At 35.5% G+C, this 18,361-nt stretch overlaps 1 protein-coding gene and 1 long non-coding RNA gene across 2 annotated transcripts; one reads left to right on the top strand and one right to left on the bottom strand.

Moving 5' to 3' along the window:
• Positions 1-614: 614 nt before the first annotated feature.
• On the bottom strand, positions 615-4,160 carry LOC132312266 (uncharacterized). Its single transcript, XR_009483229.1, has 2 exons — positions 3,750-4,160; positions 615-3,607 (listed from the first exon to the last, which is right to left on the bottom strand). It is a non-coding gene; the product is annotated as an uncharacterized LOC132312266 (long non-coding RNA).
• Positions 4,161-11,640: 7,480 nt separating this feature from the next.
• LOC132314423 (RING-H2 finger protein ATL66-like) lies at positions 11,641-12,192 on the top strand. Its single transcript, XM_059813290.1, has one exon. The coding sequence runs from the start codon at positions 11,641-11,643 to the stop codon at positions 12,190-12,192; it is 552 nt and encodes a 183-aa protein (XP_059669273.1).
• Positions 12,193-18,361: the final 6,169 nt, after the last annotated feature.

Raw genomic sequence — 18,361 nt, 5'->3', positions numbered from 1 at the left:
AAGTAGCATAAGAGAGTTTGAGTCCTGGACAGCAAACTCCCATACCGGCTGGCCAGTCAGCAAAGTTGCATATTCTCCCGGCTTACCACCAGATCGGAGGTTTCACGATCACCAACAAACCGGATTTCTACCACCTTTGAGTTGAACTTGAGCAAATCAAAGTAGGTAGCATAAGAATATAAGTAATCCAATATCTCTAAATTAGATGAAAACTCGAATTATCCCTATTAGGCCAAGGATAATCCAAAAACTCATAATCACAACGAGGGGTCTGAAGCTTAGTAGACTTGAAAGAAGAATGTTTCCAGACCCCTCCAAGGCAGTCAGTGGCCTCAAACAACACTGGGTGGTGTTTGGCCAGCTGTTTAGCGGCGGAAATACCGCTTATGCCAGCTCCAACAATGCCAATTTTAGAGAACAACACCATAGTTGAGTATGCATGTGAGACTTTTGCTTAAGAGAGATATTGTCCTTCAACGTAAATGGATGTGTATTTATAGATCTAGAAGTAGTGCATGAACTGGTTATAAGATCTAGCGCGTGAATTGACTTGAAGAGTTAGAGAGAGAAAAAGATGGAGAGAGAGAGAAGTGAAAGTTGAGTTATTGATGATGACCATATATATATTATTATTATTTTTTTTTTTGGTACCCTGGCAAAAAAACCTGCCCGACTGCACTTACAAAGCAATCACCAAGCTCATACAAATATCATGTACCACGAAGACCCACAGTAAACTGACAAAACAACCAACCCCAGACAAGCCAAAACTAAGCTAGGTCACGACATCCGTCATGATAACAACCTAATACTTTATGTATTATTGTAGTATTATGTGAAATATTACCATTTCTCTTGTTAATACATTAATGTATTATTGTAGTATTATGTGAAATTGGTTAGTTATAGTGGGGAAATTTCCTTCCATTCATATATGGATTCTTAAGCTTGTTAATTAAAGGAGATGTTGAATTTCCCTGTACTTTCAAGATCTTGTATATCATGGCGTGTTTTCATACGTCAAACCCACCCGAGTTGCAGTCCTACCGTAAACAGATCAGTTCAAAATACAATAAAAAAAGTATATGAGACGGTCAAAGTTAATAGTGTAATTCGATCAAAACAAAGAGTGTGTAAAACTTTGATTGTTTCAAGTGATGAATTTTGGTACGAAATTTTAATTATATAATCTTTATACAATTATCTTTCAAAGAGTTAAACTCTCTCCTCTATATTTATATACAATCATAATATAAAAAATAAAAGAGTTCGTGAGAATTGTTATGAGAAAGGTCTCATAATATTATTACTCTGTAAAGAAAGAGAATGAGTGGACTGAAACACGGAGACAGTAACACTCACATCACATCGTGAGTCTGATTAAAAGTAGTTGGTCTCTTTCGCAAGCTAGCTAGTGAAGAGACAGGTGAAGGACTGATATGAATTAAAATCCAATTCACACCATATTCATTACACATCTCTTTCATTGCATTTAAATTAATCCCAAATTTGTGTAACATCAAATTCCAACATGTACAATGATTGATTTCTAGAAGAAGGATGAAGAGAGGGACATATATGGAGTCATTGCCTTCTTAGAAGCTAGACATACCAGCTAGCAATGAAAGAGATATGTAATGAATATGGTGTGAATTGGATTTTAATTCATATCACTTTGTTCAAAATAAGTAAATTACATACACAAAATTTTTTTTTTTTTCCTTTCTTTTTTCACTTTACCATTTCAATTGCTAAAACTGATTAGATGACATGAATTTTACGTAGGCTTTAAAAACATTTGTCTACCCAATTACATGTAAATGTTAAATTACTCCCACTAGTCCACTACCATTATTTTTAGCTACAACTTACAAGGCAGAACCCCCAGTCCGATATGGTACAAAAAAACATGTGTCATGAGACACAAATTTGGGCTGAGAAATATACCGAGGTACTCAAGTTGGTCAGATGACCAACCTTTCAACAAACATTTGTTATTATCATCTTTCATGTGGGCCCTCTGAAAGCCGACTAACTGCTTTAACATTAAATTTGAAAAACAAAATAATGCAGAGTAGGTTAGGATTAATTAGGAAGGACCATCATTTCTATTTAATAGTACAATTCATTTGCTTCACCTAAGTTGTGCTGATTACTATTTTTGTAAATAAAGCCTAGTGCCAAGTGCCAACTCACTTTTAGGTGTCACCTCTTTCTTTCTTTAAAGTGAAGAAATTAGGTCTCTCTTTGGATATTTGAAGTAATTAGGTATGTGTTGTTTTACTTACTCTAATGACAGTTTTGCACTTAAAGCTACTCTCAATTTTACATTCTGAAATAATGATTTAACAAAATGCTGCAGGGGTAATTTAGTCTTTTTAAAGATTACGATGTATTTTCCTTTTTAGTGATTTTGTTTGGTGATGATGCATGTACATTTTCTATGAAGAAAGTCAAGGACTAATTCAATGACCTTTCCGTTAGGAAGCATCCAAAAGTAATGGATTAGGTTGGATAGTTGCTTTGGACTGGGTTGAATGATTATTTGGTAAAGCACTAATATTTGGAATACGAAGTCAAACTATTTATTTTTAGTAAATAAAAAGAAAATAAAGAAGGGGAGAGAAGTTTTCATTCTGTTTAGCAAATAATCAAAAGTCGAAACTTATCACACAAAAATCTTTAATTTCTTTTTTATTTAGATTTTTATAATTTTAGAGTCACAATTCAAAATTTCAATGGTAAATTACACTGACCCTAATTTTGTTAATACGTACTGACCTTTCATCTTATTTATCAAATTACACTTATTTTTCTTAAAATTTGTATGCAAATAAAATATATGTGACTACAAGTTGATCATGATATAATGGATCATTTGTTCATAAAAATATATGTATATTTTTAATTATATATTTATGTTTGATTTGTTCACATGGTCCTTTTTATGAATAAGAACAAATGATCCATCATAAAAAGGATGATATTTTAATTCTATTTTTATGTTTGATTTGTTCATATGGCTCTTTTTATGAACAAATGATCTATCATATCATGAATCAAATCAAATCAAACAAATGATCCATCATAAAAAGGATGATATTTTAATTCTATTTTTATGTTTGATTTGTTCACATGGTCCTTTTTATGAACAAATGATCAATCATATCATGGATCAAATCTTTAATTTCTTTTGCATTTAAATTTTTATAATTTTAAAGTCACAATTCAAAATTTCAATGGTAAATTACACTGACCCTAATTTTGTTAATGTGTACTGACCTTTTTCTCTTATTTATCAAATTACACTTATTTTTCTTAAGATTTGTATGCAAATAAAATATATGTGACTACAAATCCATGATATAATGGATCATTTGTTAATAAAAATATATATTCATAAAATAAATAATTTTTAATTCTATTATGAAAAAAAATAAAAATAAAAATAAAAAAGAAAGAGATTTGACCCGTTTGGTGCAACCAGGGCTTTCGTCAGCAGGGTAGAAATAGACAACAACAGGCTTGCCTTTGAATTTGGAGAGGCTCACAGTCTTTCCATCCTGATCTTTCAATGTAAATGATGGAGGCACCCACCTTTGTTCACCTTTAAAGAGAACAAATTAACACAAACAATCAAATACATTACCATCCATGATAATGATAATAGATATTACAGATAATATAATTATTCTACAAAAAAAAGCAAGGCAATAAATCGAAGCAACCAAATGTAGTTAATTATATACCTTGGCAAAAATGGAACTCTTGAGTAGTGAAGAAGATGGGATTGAGAGGGAAGTAGCATAAGGGAGTTTGAGTCCACAAAACTCGGATTGTGATGATTTGGGGAGAATTGAGAGGTTATGAGAAAATGAGGTTTTAGGGGTTTGGTTGGGAAGTAGAGAGGGGAGAGAGTGCTTGGAGAGAGAGAGGGAAGCCATTAGTGGTATAGAGAGAGAGAGAGAGAGAGAGAGAGAGAGAAGGTGGGGATTTGGGTAGAGGATCAAGTGTTAGTTGTGTTAGTTTCTTGTGTTATTAAAAGTAAGAATAGAGTTGTGTTGTTGAGAAAGACGGGAGATGTGGAGAGAGCCTATTGCTCTACAGAAATTTATGGGGATAGATTGGGTTTTGGGCGTGGCGGATTGCTGACCTCAACTTCCCGATTATGGTTCTACTACAGTGATACATTTACAAAAGAGGTGTTTTTTAGTGGGTTAAATTGTACTGGGGTCATAGACGGGGATTTCGATATTTAACGTTTGAATTGTGGTGCATATGTTGTGAGATTGATATATTTTATTTTATATATATATATATATATTTAAAATTACCTTTTAATCCGAGAAATCTTAGTTGGCCACTTTGCACATCCAATGGCACATAATGTGCCATGTGAATCCACCAAGTGAAAGGTCTTTTATTTTGATTGACTAATTTGAAATTTCTATTATATTGACTATTATTTAATGACCTAATTGGTTATGAATCCCTTCCCTAATTTGCCTGTATTAAAAAGTTTAAAAAATAACAATTGCATCACTTTTAATTTCAGATTGCATTACTTTGTTAACACCAATTTTACTTTGTTAACACCACTTCTCATATCAAGAGGATGTAGTTTTTTAAGCATTTCAAAATACTACTGTACTAAATTTCTTGCACTGACGAGAAAATTTTAATCTTTTATAATTAGTGAGGAATAAGGCCTTTCACATGTCTAACTAATCAACACTTGCCACAAATTTAGTTCGGTGGGAACTGGATAACATCTAAAATTTATTTTATTTTTGGGACTAAACAGTAACAAAATCTTTCCATTTTTTAATTTTTATTTATTTGTTTGTTTGTTTTGAAGTAACTACTAACTAGAACTAAAGAGCAAAAATTCATTTAAATTATTTTTGGTGGAAACTCAGTGTCATCCCTGCTGATTCAGGGAATAAAGCACAAGCTTTGCCCTAAAATTGTATGCTGAGTTTACTATATATTTAATTTTAACACTTTTTATTTTAAAGTTTTTTTCTTTTTCAGGATTACAGTCTAGAATTTGTTTAATTCATTGTTCTCAAATTTTTTTAGAAGCATGGCTTCATCTTCCTCTTCTTCTTCTTGCTTGAAACCCTAGAGAGAGAATGTATCTAGAAATTTTCTTCCTTTGCTCTTCTAATCTCTACTTTGTAAAATGATAGCTAACTATCTAACTTGGTAACCCTTGTAAAGATGGCTTAATTCCCCTTTTATAGTTGTCCCTTGGAGTAGAAATGGGTCAATAATGTACCCCCAAATGATGCAATCTCGCAACCCCTTAGTTGGTGAAGTTCGAGCCAAAACCGAGATTAAAAATTGCTCTCAGCATAAGTTACGATCGATCGCAACTCAAGTGCAATAAATCGCAACTTGAGTAGGATCGATCACAATTTGCTAGCTGGTTGATCTTATCTGCTGACGTGGCTGCGATCGATCGTGGCACTATTCCTGGTCAATTTTTGGAACTTTTTCCCGCTGCATTTGCTTGACTCCAAAAAGAAAACTGAACTGATTTTAGTCCTTTTGAGCGTTATTGACCTGAAATTGAAAAAAACACAAATTATAACTAAAACGGGGAAGTAATGATAGATGAAAGGTCTAAAATACCTGAGATTAGGGCTGAAATGTGCATATTTCAGCACTTATCACATCCCCAAATTTATATATTGCTAGTCCCTTAGCAATGAACTATGAAGTAAAAGGAAATAAACAACTATACAACTACGAATTATAAAGCAATAAAGGTATAACACTATTTTCGTAGGTATTACGATTACATTTATCATATGCAACAAACCTTTTAAACCTCTAAGTTACCCCTAAAGGACAAGCGAAATCTCGTGATGGTTTCTAGAAATGATAACCACAAACATCAAGCTCTTTCTCACTTAAGAAATACGAAATATTTTCCACACAAGTGTTGAAAGAAAACTACTTCAAGTACGCCATTTTTCAATTATTTCTAAGCAATTTCCAAAATTCTAACATTAAACATACAAATATGGTCCTCCACACATTAAATAAGATAATCATGTAAATCGAGTCAACTCTAGCATCTTTTGAGTGAAACTGGCACCAAATATGTTGTTATCTTAGCAAAATCAATTAAATGGGCACAACCGACCTCAAATTAACACACAAATCGAGTAACAATCATCAAGACTAAGAAATGAATCTTTTATTCAATTTTATTCAATTCTTATTTTATATTTTTTGGGAAACGATATTGGCACTCCATTTTTCTTCAATTACATTACATTTATCATTTTCTTTTAAGGAAAAGGACAAGAAAGTCTTTGAATTCATTAATGCACAATTCCTTAAATTTATAATGTCATAACTACCCTTTATACAATTGTAATTTTTTTTTTTTTTTACCCTCTTTACTTCCTTTACTATTTTCTTTACTTTCTTTACTATTTTATTTTCCTTTCTTTTTGTTCTTTTCAAAGGTCCTCTCAAAGAAAATAATTTATTCTATATTAATAATTTTTTTTCTGTAATTTTTTTTTTTTTTTTTTTTTTTTACCTTCTTTACTTCCTTTACTATTTTCTTTACTATTTTTTTTCCTTTCCTTTTGTTCTTTTCAAAGGTCCTCTCAAAGAAAATGATTTATTCTATATTAATAATTTTATTTTTATTAGTCAAAAGGGATAATTTATTCCATAGTGACTTTTTTTTTTTTTTTTTTACTTTTATTATTATTTTTTTAGGATCTTGACAATAGAGATAATTTATTCAATAAATATATTTTTTTGAGTTTTTTTTTTCTTCATGTCAAAAAAGATAATTTTTTAAATGGTTATTTTTTATTTTTTTTATCTGGCCAAAAAGGCAATTTATTGAACATAACAAAATTTTAATTTATTTTGGTCCCTTAAAAAAAATTATTCAAATTTTATTTTATTTTATTCGTGTTGTCAAAAGATACTTAAAATATTAAAGACTATAGATAAGGAGAGAAAAAATGAAAGGACAGCTGTATTATTTAAAAAGTAATAATTATTTACTTGTAAAAATAAGGTTAGAATTGTCATTTCATTTAAGATTATAGTGTAAATGTTAAAAAGTGGGGTGTACATATTGCCTCCCATTTCATATTAAGGTTAGAATTTTTATTTAATTTAAAATTATAGTACAAATGTTAAAAAATGGAGTGTACATATCGCCTTCCCTTTTTTTATTTATACTAATGATAAATTTTAAAAGTCAAAATTTACTATGAAAGACAAGAAGTGGTAACTTTTTTTTAACCGGACACCAGAGTCTAGTGTAATTTCACAAAATTTAGGGGAGTGTGTTCTATAATTTGCCCATAAATACAGTCTGTTCCATCAACGAAATAGGTTGGACCTTGGCTGACGCCTTGATTGAAATAAAAGCCCTAACACCCCCCCCCCCCCCCCCCCCCCCCCCCCAAATGGAGTGGGTTTAAGACATTCATCGATCTACCAGTGAATCGTGTAGAGGGCTTGATCTTCTTTGAATTGAGTTTGGATTTCAGCGATTGAGTGTTAATTTGATAATTTTGATGGAGGGATTAAAGAAAGTGTTCCGTACAATTTCTCAAGACCCTAAATTGGTCGCTTCTTCTTTATCTTCCTCCTTCGACAAACCATCTTCCAGTGAAGGAGCGTTGGAGAAGAATAGATGAACAGGTGGCAGTACCTTGTTTTTTTAACCAGAAATGATAGCCCCTTAAGTCTCTCTCTCTCTCTCTCTCTCTCTCTCTCTTCCTTCCACTTCTCTTAATCTCTTGCCCTTTAAAATTTCCAGGAATGATATAGTGATAAAATTTATCGAAAGTGGAGTCTAGAGCTACTATATTACTTTTAAATATATACATATTTACGTATTGACGACTGAAGATCTTATTATAGTATATGTAACATAGTGTCCAAAAACATGACTGAACTAAAAACCGTATAACTGAAAGACAGGCTTATTGTGGTGACCACCCGAGCTCTGCCTCTGCAGAGCTTGGTGTTACTCAGGCTTGTTTGTTAAATAATCGAGCTTCTGAATTAGGCTTGAGCTCGTCTCCTTAGCTTTAAAGATTTAACAAACAAGCTTGAACTAGTGGAGTCATGTTCTGTCAATGAACAGTCCAACTCTTTTTAGATGTAATCATTGTGATTCTAATTCTAATATTGGCATGCACAAGATGCGGATTTATATTCTATTCAATTCAAAACCATTGTTAAATCCAACCCGACCGCATATGACAAATAACCCACCACATGACCAACAACTGTACTGTGGTTGGTCATGTGGTAACAAGTCCCTTGTATTAACAAACAGTTGATAAGCAGAATGTTAGTGTCCGTAGTCTTTGTAGATTCTGCTATTACATTGGTGTAGGTTGTAGAAGCTTCTATTATTTGTAGGAAAAGAAGTCATGCATTGGCTTTCTAGTTTTCTTACTTGGTATAGGGGTCTCAGGGTGCTACCACTTGCAGTCGTAGGATGGACCACGGAGTTGTGCTTGATTGCACTGGAAGGTGAACATGATCTGGGTCTAGCACTAAAATTATCTACTGCCGTTTTGAGGGTTGAAAAGCTAGTAGTCAACCTGCTAGATTGTTGGGTGCATAAACGACAAAAATTACGCGACGTGACTTTTGATGTGATGTGTTATAGCGGGTTTGGCACAATTAGCATGTGTCATTATCCGTTTTTGCTGAGTAAGTGTGTTATTTGTCATATTTAGTCTGGTTGGGTTTATACGATTCTAAAATAAATTAAAGCGGAAAACACTTCTATCAAGGAAAGGAAATTGCCCTCATTCAAAATTTTCATCTTTTTTGTATAGTTATTAGTTATACGTTTTTTTTTTCCCCCAAACATTTGTTCGAAAAGTGGCAGGGGCAAATTGCAGCACGGTAAATATTCTTTTGATTGAGCTGCATGTATGTAATTGCAGGCGAGTGTTATCCCTCTGGACCTGCTCAAAACTTTGTGCGGTTTGCTTTGTTGCCGGAGTAGTTGTTGGTTATACACTGAAGCGCCGTGTCCGACGCTGGGCTTCAAAACTTCTCAAGAGATTGAAGGATGATTAAGCCCACCTGGCCAATTGTCATGCTGATTTGTTGGTATTCAATGTCATCCACGCATGAAACCACTCAGACTGTAGCCGCTGCTCTGGATTTCTTCAAAACAGTTTTGTAGAGTGCTTGAAATTCTATGAGTTTTCAACTCATACATCGTTGAACCAACTTTTTAGGTTATTTTTTGGTTCTTGTTGGTTCAATTGTCTGCACATTAGGTGAGTTAGAGCGGTTTTGAGTCGGATAGAGTTCCACGCTTTCCTGGGACTGTCATCTCTGTTTTTATACTTGGACTTTGTAAAATGAAATTTATACTGAAATGTATAGCAGAGCAAGTAAATCTGCATCCAAAAAGGTTTAGCAGAGGACTCTCCATATTTTTCCACCCCGCGCGTCCGTTCTAGCCTCACTCAATTTGTAGCTTAAAAAAATTAAACGTTCACTATTCTCTTCAATTAATTTTTTAAAAATTCTGTGTTCTAACTTTGCACTCGTTATCCACAATATGTCCGGGTGAGAGTGAGACTCAACGAAGAGATCATACCATTGGGAGTTCTTTTTGTTGGCAATCACCGTTTGACATCCAAGCGAATGTGTTTTTTGTTCCGGTTGATTGGCCCAAAGGATGAAGAAGCCTCTGATGGGCTCCACTGAAAGCATAAGGATCAAAACCCGCTGACAATTACAAAAGGATACCATAACTAAGATGTAATTCATTAGAGTACCAGCTGGAAGAAAACCTATTACTCATTTTCATAGATTAATCCTTTGTTTCTAAAATTTGGTAGACTCTAGTGAAGGATTGCAATCAAGAAAAAGATATAAGGGCATAATTGTAGTTTTAACTCTCTCGGCATATTTTTCCTTTTACTTTATTTGAATTTTAACCGAATAATGGATACTTAATTTGCACATCTTTTTAAAAATTACAAATGTTCTCATGAGACTGGTTGATGTAAGTGACCAATTTACATAATATCAAAAGAATAGACTTCAACAACTTGTAGTCACATACAAGCTATGTTATTATTATAATTGTACTATTAATATATACATACATCAAAAGGACCATGTGAACAAATCAAACATAAAAATAGAATTAAAATATCAACACCTAATTGAGAAAAAAACAAACTAAATCAACACCTAACTAAGAAAAAAACAAACTAAGTTAGATTATAGAAGAAATATCTGGACATTTCACATTCCATCACTTTGATTCGACAACTATAACATCTAAATGTGACGCTAACACTGAACATCAATCCCAATTCCGTATAAAGCTCAAATAAGTTTTTTGCACGGTTCCTTATTAAAATATATTAAACAAGAATTTCATTTGAATACTAAATTCAGGTTAGGTCGAAATTGACAATATCAATTTGGATTTACGGTGCCAAACATGTAATCTCTTTTGAAGTTTCATAAATATACACCGACCTTCCCTCTTACTAACCTTCACTCAGATTTATAATTATGTTTATGTTCTTATATGTGTATTGTATTTTATGGCAATAAACATGTATTCCAAAAGTACAAATAAAATTTAAAAGTTACAAAATGCTGAAATTAATATTTTTTATTGTTAATTGCATCGACTGTTAACAAAGTGGAGGTATGTGTTATTTACATATAAATTTTAAGAAAAATAAGTATAATTTGATAAACAAGAGAAAAGGTCAGTACATATTAACAAAATTAGAATCAGTATAATTTATCATTAAAATTTAGAATTGTGACTTTAAAATTATAAAAATCTAAATAAAAAAGAAATTAAAGATTTTTGTGTGATAAGTTTGGACTTTTGACTATATGTTGAACAGAATAAAATCTTCTCTCCCCTTCTTTATTTTCTTTTTATTTATTAAAAATAAATAGTTTGACTTTGTATTCCAAATATCGTGCTGTACCAAATAATCATTCAACCCAGTCCAACGCAACCTAACGGAAAGATCATTAAATTTAGTCCTTGACTTTCTTTCAGGGAAATGTACATGCATTGTCACCAAACAATATCTCTAAAAATTTTTAAAAAGACTAAATTACCCTTACAGCATTGTGTTAAATCATTATTTCAGAATGTAAAATTGAGAGTCACTTTAAAAGCAAAATTGTCATTAAAGTAAGTAAGACAACACATACGTAATTACTTCAAATATCCAAAGACAGACCTACTTTCTTCACTTTAGAGAAAGAAAGAGGTGATACCTAAAAGTGAGTTGGCACTTGACAATAGGTTTTATTTACAAAAATAGTAATCAGTTAGCACACAACTTAGGTCGAACAAATCAACTTTAGGTCAAGCAAATCTATATATATGTGTGCTTTATTTCCGTAAATAGTACTAGTAACAAGTTAGCTCACAACTTAGGAGAAGCAAACGAAGCTCTATGTGTGCAACAACTAGTACTATAGATTGTTGTATACAAAGCCAATACATATATATATATAATACATTCACAATATTCACTTCATTTTCATTTCCATCTCATTCAACTCCAAAATCACAACACCACCACCACCATCACCACCAAATATAATAACAAAACTCTCTAGCTAGCTATGGCCTTTACAGACTTTGAACCATTTCACTGGCACTTAACTGATCTCTACTACACCTTCCATTTCCACATCCAAAGCATCCTCCTCCTAGTCATTTTCTTCTGCTTTGTCATCCTTTTTCCCTCCCTATACATATACTACCATTTCTTCTTTCGCCATATTTCTTCTGCAAACACGGCCACAGCCTTGAGCCCAGTGTCACTAGCCATTGCAATAAGGAGTCAGTCAGATGGGCTCGACGCTGCCACAATCCACAGCTTTCCCATTTGCCTGCACAAAGATTTGGCCACTAAAACTTGCAACATGATGGCCACCAACACTACTACTACTACTGTCAAGAATGTTGTTGAAGACATGGCCGCCGAGTGCTCGATATGTCTAGGGGTGTTTCAAGATGAAGAGATGGTTAAGGTGTTGCCTGAATGTCACCATACTTACCATTGTGTGTGTGTAGATAAGTGGCTCACCACTCAGTCAAGTTGTCCTCTTTGTAGAGCATCTCTCCATGCTGTCTCTTCCACTGAACCAGCTGTAGTCATTGATATATGCTAACTACAACAACAAAGCACCCCCAAAATGATGGAGGATAAGAAGGAAAGGGACCAACAAAATTTTCATTTCATTTCTTATTTTTATTCTTCTTTCCATATGTTCAATTTTTTTAGATGAATAATCTGACAAATTGTTTACTCTCACGCTGCGTACTAACATGTTATAAACAAGGATTGTTTATCTCACATCGGATCTGAATGGAAAAATGATTGGGTACAAATGAGTAATTATGCAGCACTACCCGACAACTTGAGCTTTTAGGTTAATGGGTAAGCATCCACCCATTACTGTTAGTATTAGAGTCAAACTCAATCCTTGATTCGGTGCCACGCCAAGCATCCGGCCCGAAAGGTATCCGGGTGAGCCAGCCCAAATAGGCAGGGTGGATCAAGCCGCAACGAGGGCATTACAAGTTTAGTTGGGGGAGCATGTAACAAAGAATCATTTGTCCCAAATCGGATCTGGATGAGAAAGTGATTGGGTATAAATAGATGGGTACGCAACACTACTCAACAATTTGAGTTTTTTAATAAATGGGTAAGCACCTACCCGTTACACATGTGGTTATAGGGAGTTTTTTTTTTTTGTTGATGATAATTACATACTTAATGATGCAGAATTAGCTATAAGCCTATATCTTAGTAACCCACATCTTTTATACTTAATTATTGATTTATATTACAGTATTTTTTAGAATGTTTGGACCTTTTTTTCAAAAAATCAAAAAGTGTAGGGATAAATTGGTTTACACTACAAGTACTTCTCGATTTTTCCAATATAGATCTGGCTGTGCAAGGTCGTAATTTTTTGATATAAAATTGAGTATTGAATGTTAATTAATTCGGGCGTGTCATAAATTTTTTAATTGCCGTGATATATTTTTGTGTAATATATCATATGACTGAAATCTATATATTGTACTATCCATAAGTGACTCAGATCACATGCAATGTTGCAAAAACACGCCCGTAAAAATTAATTTTTGATTTTCATTAGTTGGGAGAATTCTTTGTTTGGACAATACAATTCAATCTAAAAAGATTCAGGTAAATTTTATTTTTTTCTACTCGTATGTTAAATTTTGTATCAATTTTAGGTTTTCAACCAAATGTTTGACCTCAAATGCGGAAATTGAAAATTTTTATTTTTGGCAATTTGTTAAGAATAGAAAACACAATTAACATCGAATCTATGTATTAACAAAAAAAAAAAAAAATCTCTAATATAATAAGCAAGCATAGTTTGTCGTTAATGGCAAGTGTTGCTGTAATTGCAATTCAAAATGATGAAAAAATAGATTTTACTGAACAAAATTGAAAAAAAAAAATTTGTTCGGTAGGAAGGAAGGAAGAGAAGTAAAAGAAAAATAGGAGGAAAAGTCCTCTTTTACAAAATTTCATTCATCCAAATTTGGGCGGAAGATATGAGAGAAAACAAGTTGAGCTATTATAAAAATACTAAATTACAATATTATCCTTCCCAAATATTAATTAAAATTAAACCGTACACATCATCTCACCCAAAACGCTCTCTCCAGCTCTCTCTCTTACTTGTACATATACATAGAGCTATATATATATATTGTTTGTTATATAATTGCCTTATTAGAAAAAAAAATACACAGTCTACGTAAAGAACCATACAATGTCGTAATGCATTTTTTTAGAACATATTTAGAACAAAAAAACTCCATGTTCACACCTAATTCGAAAACAGTATTTATATATGTATATATTAATAAAGCAAACAATAAATTAGAGTGAAATTAATGGTACTATTCAAATGAGTAGTAAAGATGATGGCTATTTACAGGAAAAAAAAAATAATGAAAGGTATAATGATAAAAATAATTTTAAATTCTCTCTTCCCTTCTCTCGTAACAAACAAAGGAATTTGTTAGGTTATTTTCTCCTCTTCATCCAACCGAACAAAATGAGGGAAATTCATAATCTCTTCCCTAGGAATGTCTTGTTCTTCCCTTCTATTCAATTTTTTTCCTTTCTAACGAAGGAAGCATAAATCAATGACCAAAGTTTTTAAAAACAAATGTGAATGAGTGACAATTTAATTTTATATTCAAATACTATTTGGTCCAGCTAGCTAATCATCCAGACATTAAAAAAAAAAAAAAAAAGTAATAAAAAAAACATAATTTAAAAAAAAAATGATAGTGAAGAAATTATTTAATTTTAAATGACCAATTATTTTTTAAATTCGGTCATTACTTACTCTAGGTCAGTAAAGAAACTGGTCCCTATTTCGGCCATTGAAGAAGTGACTAGTAACAAACTATAATTGCTTAATAGTCTCTTTGATTCTCCATTTTTCGTTTTCGGAAATTTGGATCCTTTAATTACCAATCAATTGCTAGGGTTTTAATTTCTTCTTTTTTAATTCCATATTCAGGGAGATTTTCAAAAGTGGTTTACTTATAGGAATGTAAACTTACATGGTTCCAATGCCTATAGTGGCCTTCTGTTAGCCCCTTGACGGTTGTCCAAGGGAAGACATGGGCATTTTAAGGCCATGCCATGTCTTGGGAATACTTTGGCTTTGGTTAGACAGCCATGAGGATGCTCAGTGGGTTGTCAGTGTGCACAAGATGCTCAGCGTGCACACAGGATGCTTAAAAGGATGCTCGGCGTGCACTGGGGGTGCCTAGTGGCACTTTCGTAAATATGGCGAAAAGTGAAACTTGGAGTTTTGACTCGGGATCTTTATGGGAGGTACCTTGAGTCCATAGAAGCTGGTTGGCGCAGACGGCACTCAATTTGGATGTCGGGAAAGGCCTAAAAGGCCATTATGACTCCTCAAGCATGGGTGATGTCTACTCCTGTCAGAGTGCTGGATTTCCTTAAGACTATACTAGGGAGAGGTCCGTTGAGCACATCGGTTGGGCTATGGCATGGCTTGCTTAGAGGGCTTAGCCAACGTGCATGGGCACGTGTTGCACCACTCCAAGATGGTTGCACAAGTGGGGAGCATCTAAGATATTGAAGGGCAAACAAGTGGGCACCGACACGCGAGCTAATGTGTAGCGGGGCGCGTGCGAGTGTGCAGGTGGGCGCGCGGGCAGGAGTCCAACCTAGTGTGCACAAGCATCTAGCACAGCGTGCGCATGGGCGTCCAGGCAGGCGTACAGCCACGGACGCATGAGGGTTCAAACATGGCGCGCGTAGAAGGGCATTGGTGTGTGCGCCGGCGTGCACCCGAGCGTGCGCATGGGCGTGCATGGCTTGGCACGCCGTGCACTCAGAGACATATATATGTGGGTGCAGATTGGTGGACTTGTCTTAGGCTAGGTTTACAAGGTTGACTCAGATGTGGCTAAAATATAGACAACACAAAGTCATGGCTTACGGTTAAAAGAGGTGGTGGCTTAGTGGGCTCGGTCGGTTGGGGGAAGTTACTAGCACTTCCTACTCATCATGGGAAGTGGGGGAGTGCTGAGTAACCTCCCAAGCATGTGGCACAATTCTGAGAGGACCAACACACAGGCGGTTAAGGGTGGTTTCTTCCACTATGCAGAATGTAACTTCTTGTGGTTATGTCGCATGAGCAGAACATGCCAACAAGTCTAGCAGTTGGGCTTGTCAACTGCATTATAGTGATGGCACATTTAGAGGGTGCCAGCACGACCCTAGGTGGATGGAGATGTCATCCTTCATCTTAGTGGGCAGTTATGGGCGGTTTTGAGAGTGGCCTATATAATGTTAAGGTGGGCTTTGTAGAGGGGACAGAGAGGAGGGTGTGAGCCTTGGTTGTTCCTTGTACGAACTCATGTTCCTTTGTAATATGTTTAATATGAGCAAAGGTTGGGGCTTGTCCCTGTAAACTGTGTGTACCTTCTTTACATTTATATACTGTGTGTATTGTGTTGTTGTGTTGGCTGAGACTTGGTGGCCCCAAGTGCCATTACAGAGGCAAAAATTCGTGGTGTAATTTAGCCCTGTAACAATTGGTATCAGAGCCCCGTTCTACGATGGCTGGAGGTAATACTCGTGAGAGAGTTTCCCGTTTGGAAGAGTTCGTGGGTTTTTCTACAGAAACAGAGGTACAAGATGGTGCAGAGAGCCTTGTTGTTCGAATTGAAAACTTGGCTTCTGAAGTGGAGATCTTGAAGACTGATCCTGATGGGTTTGGTGACTTCATGCAGGCCACCAAAGAGCAATTGACCCGTATCTCTGAAGATGTTGAGTCGTTGACTGATGTCTTCAAGAAGAACCTGAAAGACCTTGAAGATGAAGTGTCCTTGGTGAAGAGGGCCATTCATGGGAGTTCCAGAGGCGGTGGTAATCCTCTTTCACAGAAGATCAAGGTGCCGGATCCCAAGTCTTTCAGTGGTACCCGAAATGCCAAAGAGTTGGAGAATTTCCTATGGGACATGGAGCAGTACTTTAAGGCTACTCGGATCCCCGATGGCGAGAAGGTGACCATTACAAGCATGTATCTGTCTGGTGATGCAAAACTATGGTGGCGCACACGGACAGAGGACGATGCTTCTACGGGTAGGCCTCGGATTGAAGTTTGGGAGACCCTTAAGAAGGAATTGAAGGACCAATTCTTGCCTCAGAACACTACATGGATTGCAAGGGAATATCTGAAGAAATTGAAGCACACAAGTACCGTTCGTGACTATGTGAAGGACTTTAGTTCCTTGATGCTGGACATTCGAAATATGTCAGAGGAGGACAAGCTGTTCAATTTCATGTCCGGATTGCAACCATGGGCTCAGGCAGAACTCCGTAGGCAAGGTGTGAGGGACCTTCCTACTGCCATGACAGCGGCAGATTGTCTTGTAGATTTCAAGATGATTGGGTCTACTACACAAGACAAGAAGAAGTCCAAGGAGGGGAAGAAAGACAAAGGCCAGTCCTTCAGGTTCAAGGATAAGAAGAAGGACAAGAATAAAAAAAAGGATAAAGGCGGTGGCTTTGTCAAGGCCAAGGCAGATTACAATAACAAAGGGAGTAGTAGTGGGACTAAGCCCAACTACGGTTGTTTCATCTGCAATGGTCCCCATCGTGTTAGGGACTGTCCCAAGAGGGAGAAGCTGAGTGTTATTGTCGCTGATTCAAAAGGAGACTCAGACTCAGAATCTGGTCCAACCCGAGTTAATCCTCTGCAAATGCTGAATACTCTTACTGAAGAACAGTCCATGGAGTTGAAAGGGCTCATGTTCATTCAGGTGACGCTAAACGGCGAGGAAGTTTTGGCAATGGTGGACACGGGGGCCACTCATAACTTCATTGCGCAGAGGGAAATAAGTAACTTTAATTTAAAGTTAATTTCACATGCTAATAAGATGAAAGCTGTGAATTCTGAAGCCAAGCCTGTCTTAGGCATGGCCACCACTTCTATGAAAGTTGGTTGTTAGGAGGGCGTAGTTAGTCTTATGGCTGTACCCTTAGATGATTTTGATCTAATTCTTGGAATTGAATTCCTTACGAAAACCAGAGTGGTAGTTGTGTCATATTTGGGAGGAGTTTTTATTTGGGACAGGAGTTGTCCATGTTTTATTCCATCAGTGGCTCTTTATGGGCACCAAAAGAAGAAAGATCGCAAATATGGCTGCATCGAAATAATCTCTGCATTGCAAGTGAAAACAGGTTTGAAGAGGGGAAACTCTACCTTTCTTGCAGCTATGATAGAGATCAAACCGTACTAGCTTGTTGAAGTTCCAGATTCTGTTGCTGAAATTCTAGAGGAATTTGCAGAAGTGATGCCACCAGAACTACCCAAGCAATTGCCCCCTCGACGTGCTGTTGATCACAAGATAGAGTTGGAGCCGGGTGCAAGGGCTCCTGCTCAGGCCCCATACCGGATGGCGCCTTCAGAACTGGCTGAACTGCGTAGACAGTTGGATGAGTTACTGGAGTCTGGCTATATTCAACCATCCAAGGCACCGTATGGCGCGCCAGTGTTGTTCCAGAAGAAGCAGGATGGCTAAATGCGGATGTGTGTGGACTATTGGGCTTTGAATAAGGTAACTGTGAAAAACAAGTACCCAGTGCCCAATGTCGCAGATTTATTTGATAGGTTGTCAAGGGCATCCTATTTTACTAAGCTGGATTTACGTGCAGGCTACTGGCAGGTGCGTATAGCAGAAGAAGATGAACCCAAAACTGCATGTGTAACTCGTTATGGGTCTTATGAATTTCTTGTAATG

Source organism: Cornus florida, unplaced genomic scaffold, assembly GCF_030987335.1.
Source record: "Cornus florida cultivar Cherokee Brave unplaced genomic scaffold, ASM3098733v1 CherokeeBrave_3.0.0_Hap2_Chr06, whole genome shotgun sequence".
Classification (NCBI taxonomy): Eukaryota; Viridiplantae; Streptophyta; class Magnoliopsida; order Cornales; family Cornaceae; genus Cornus; species Cornus florida.
This window is presented reverse-complemented; position numbering and strand designations above follow the sequence as displayed.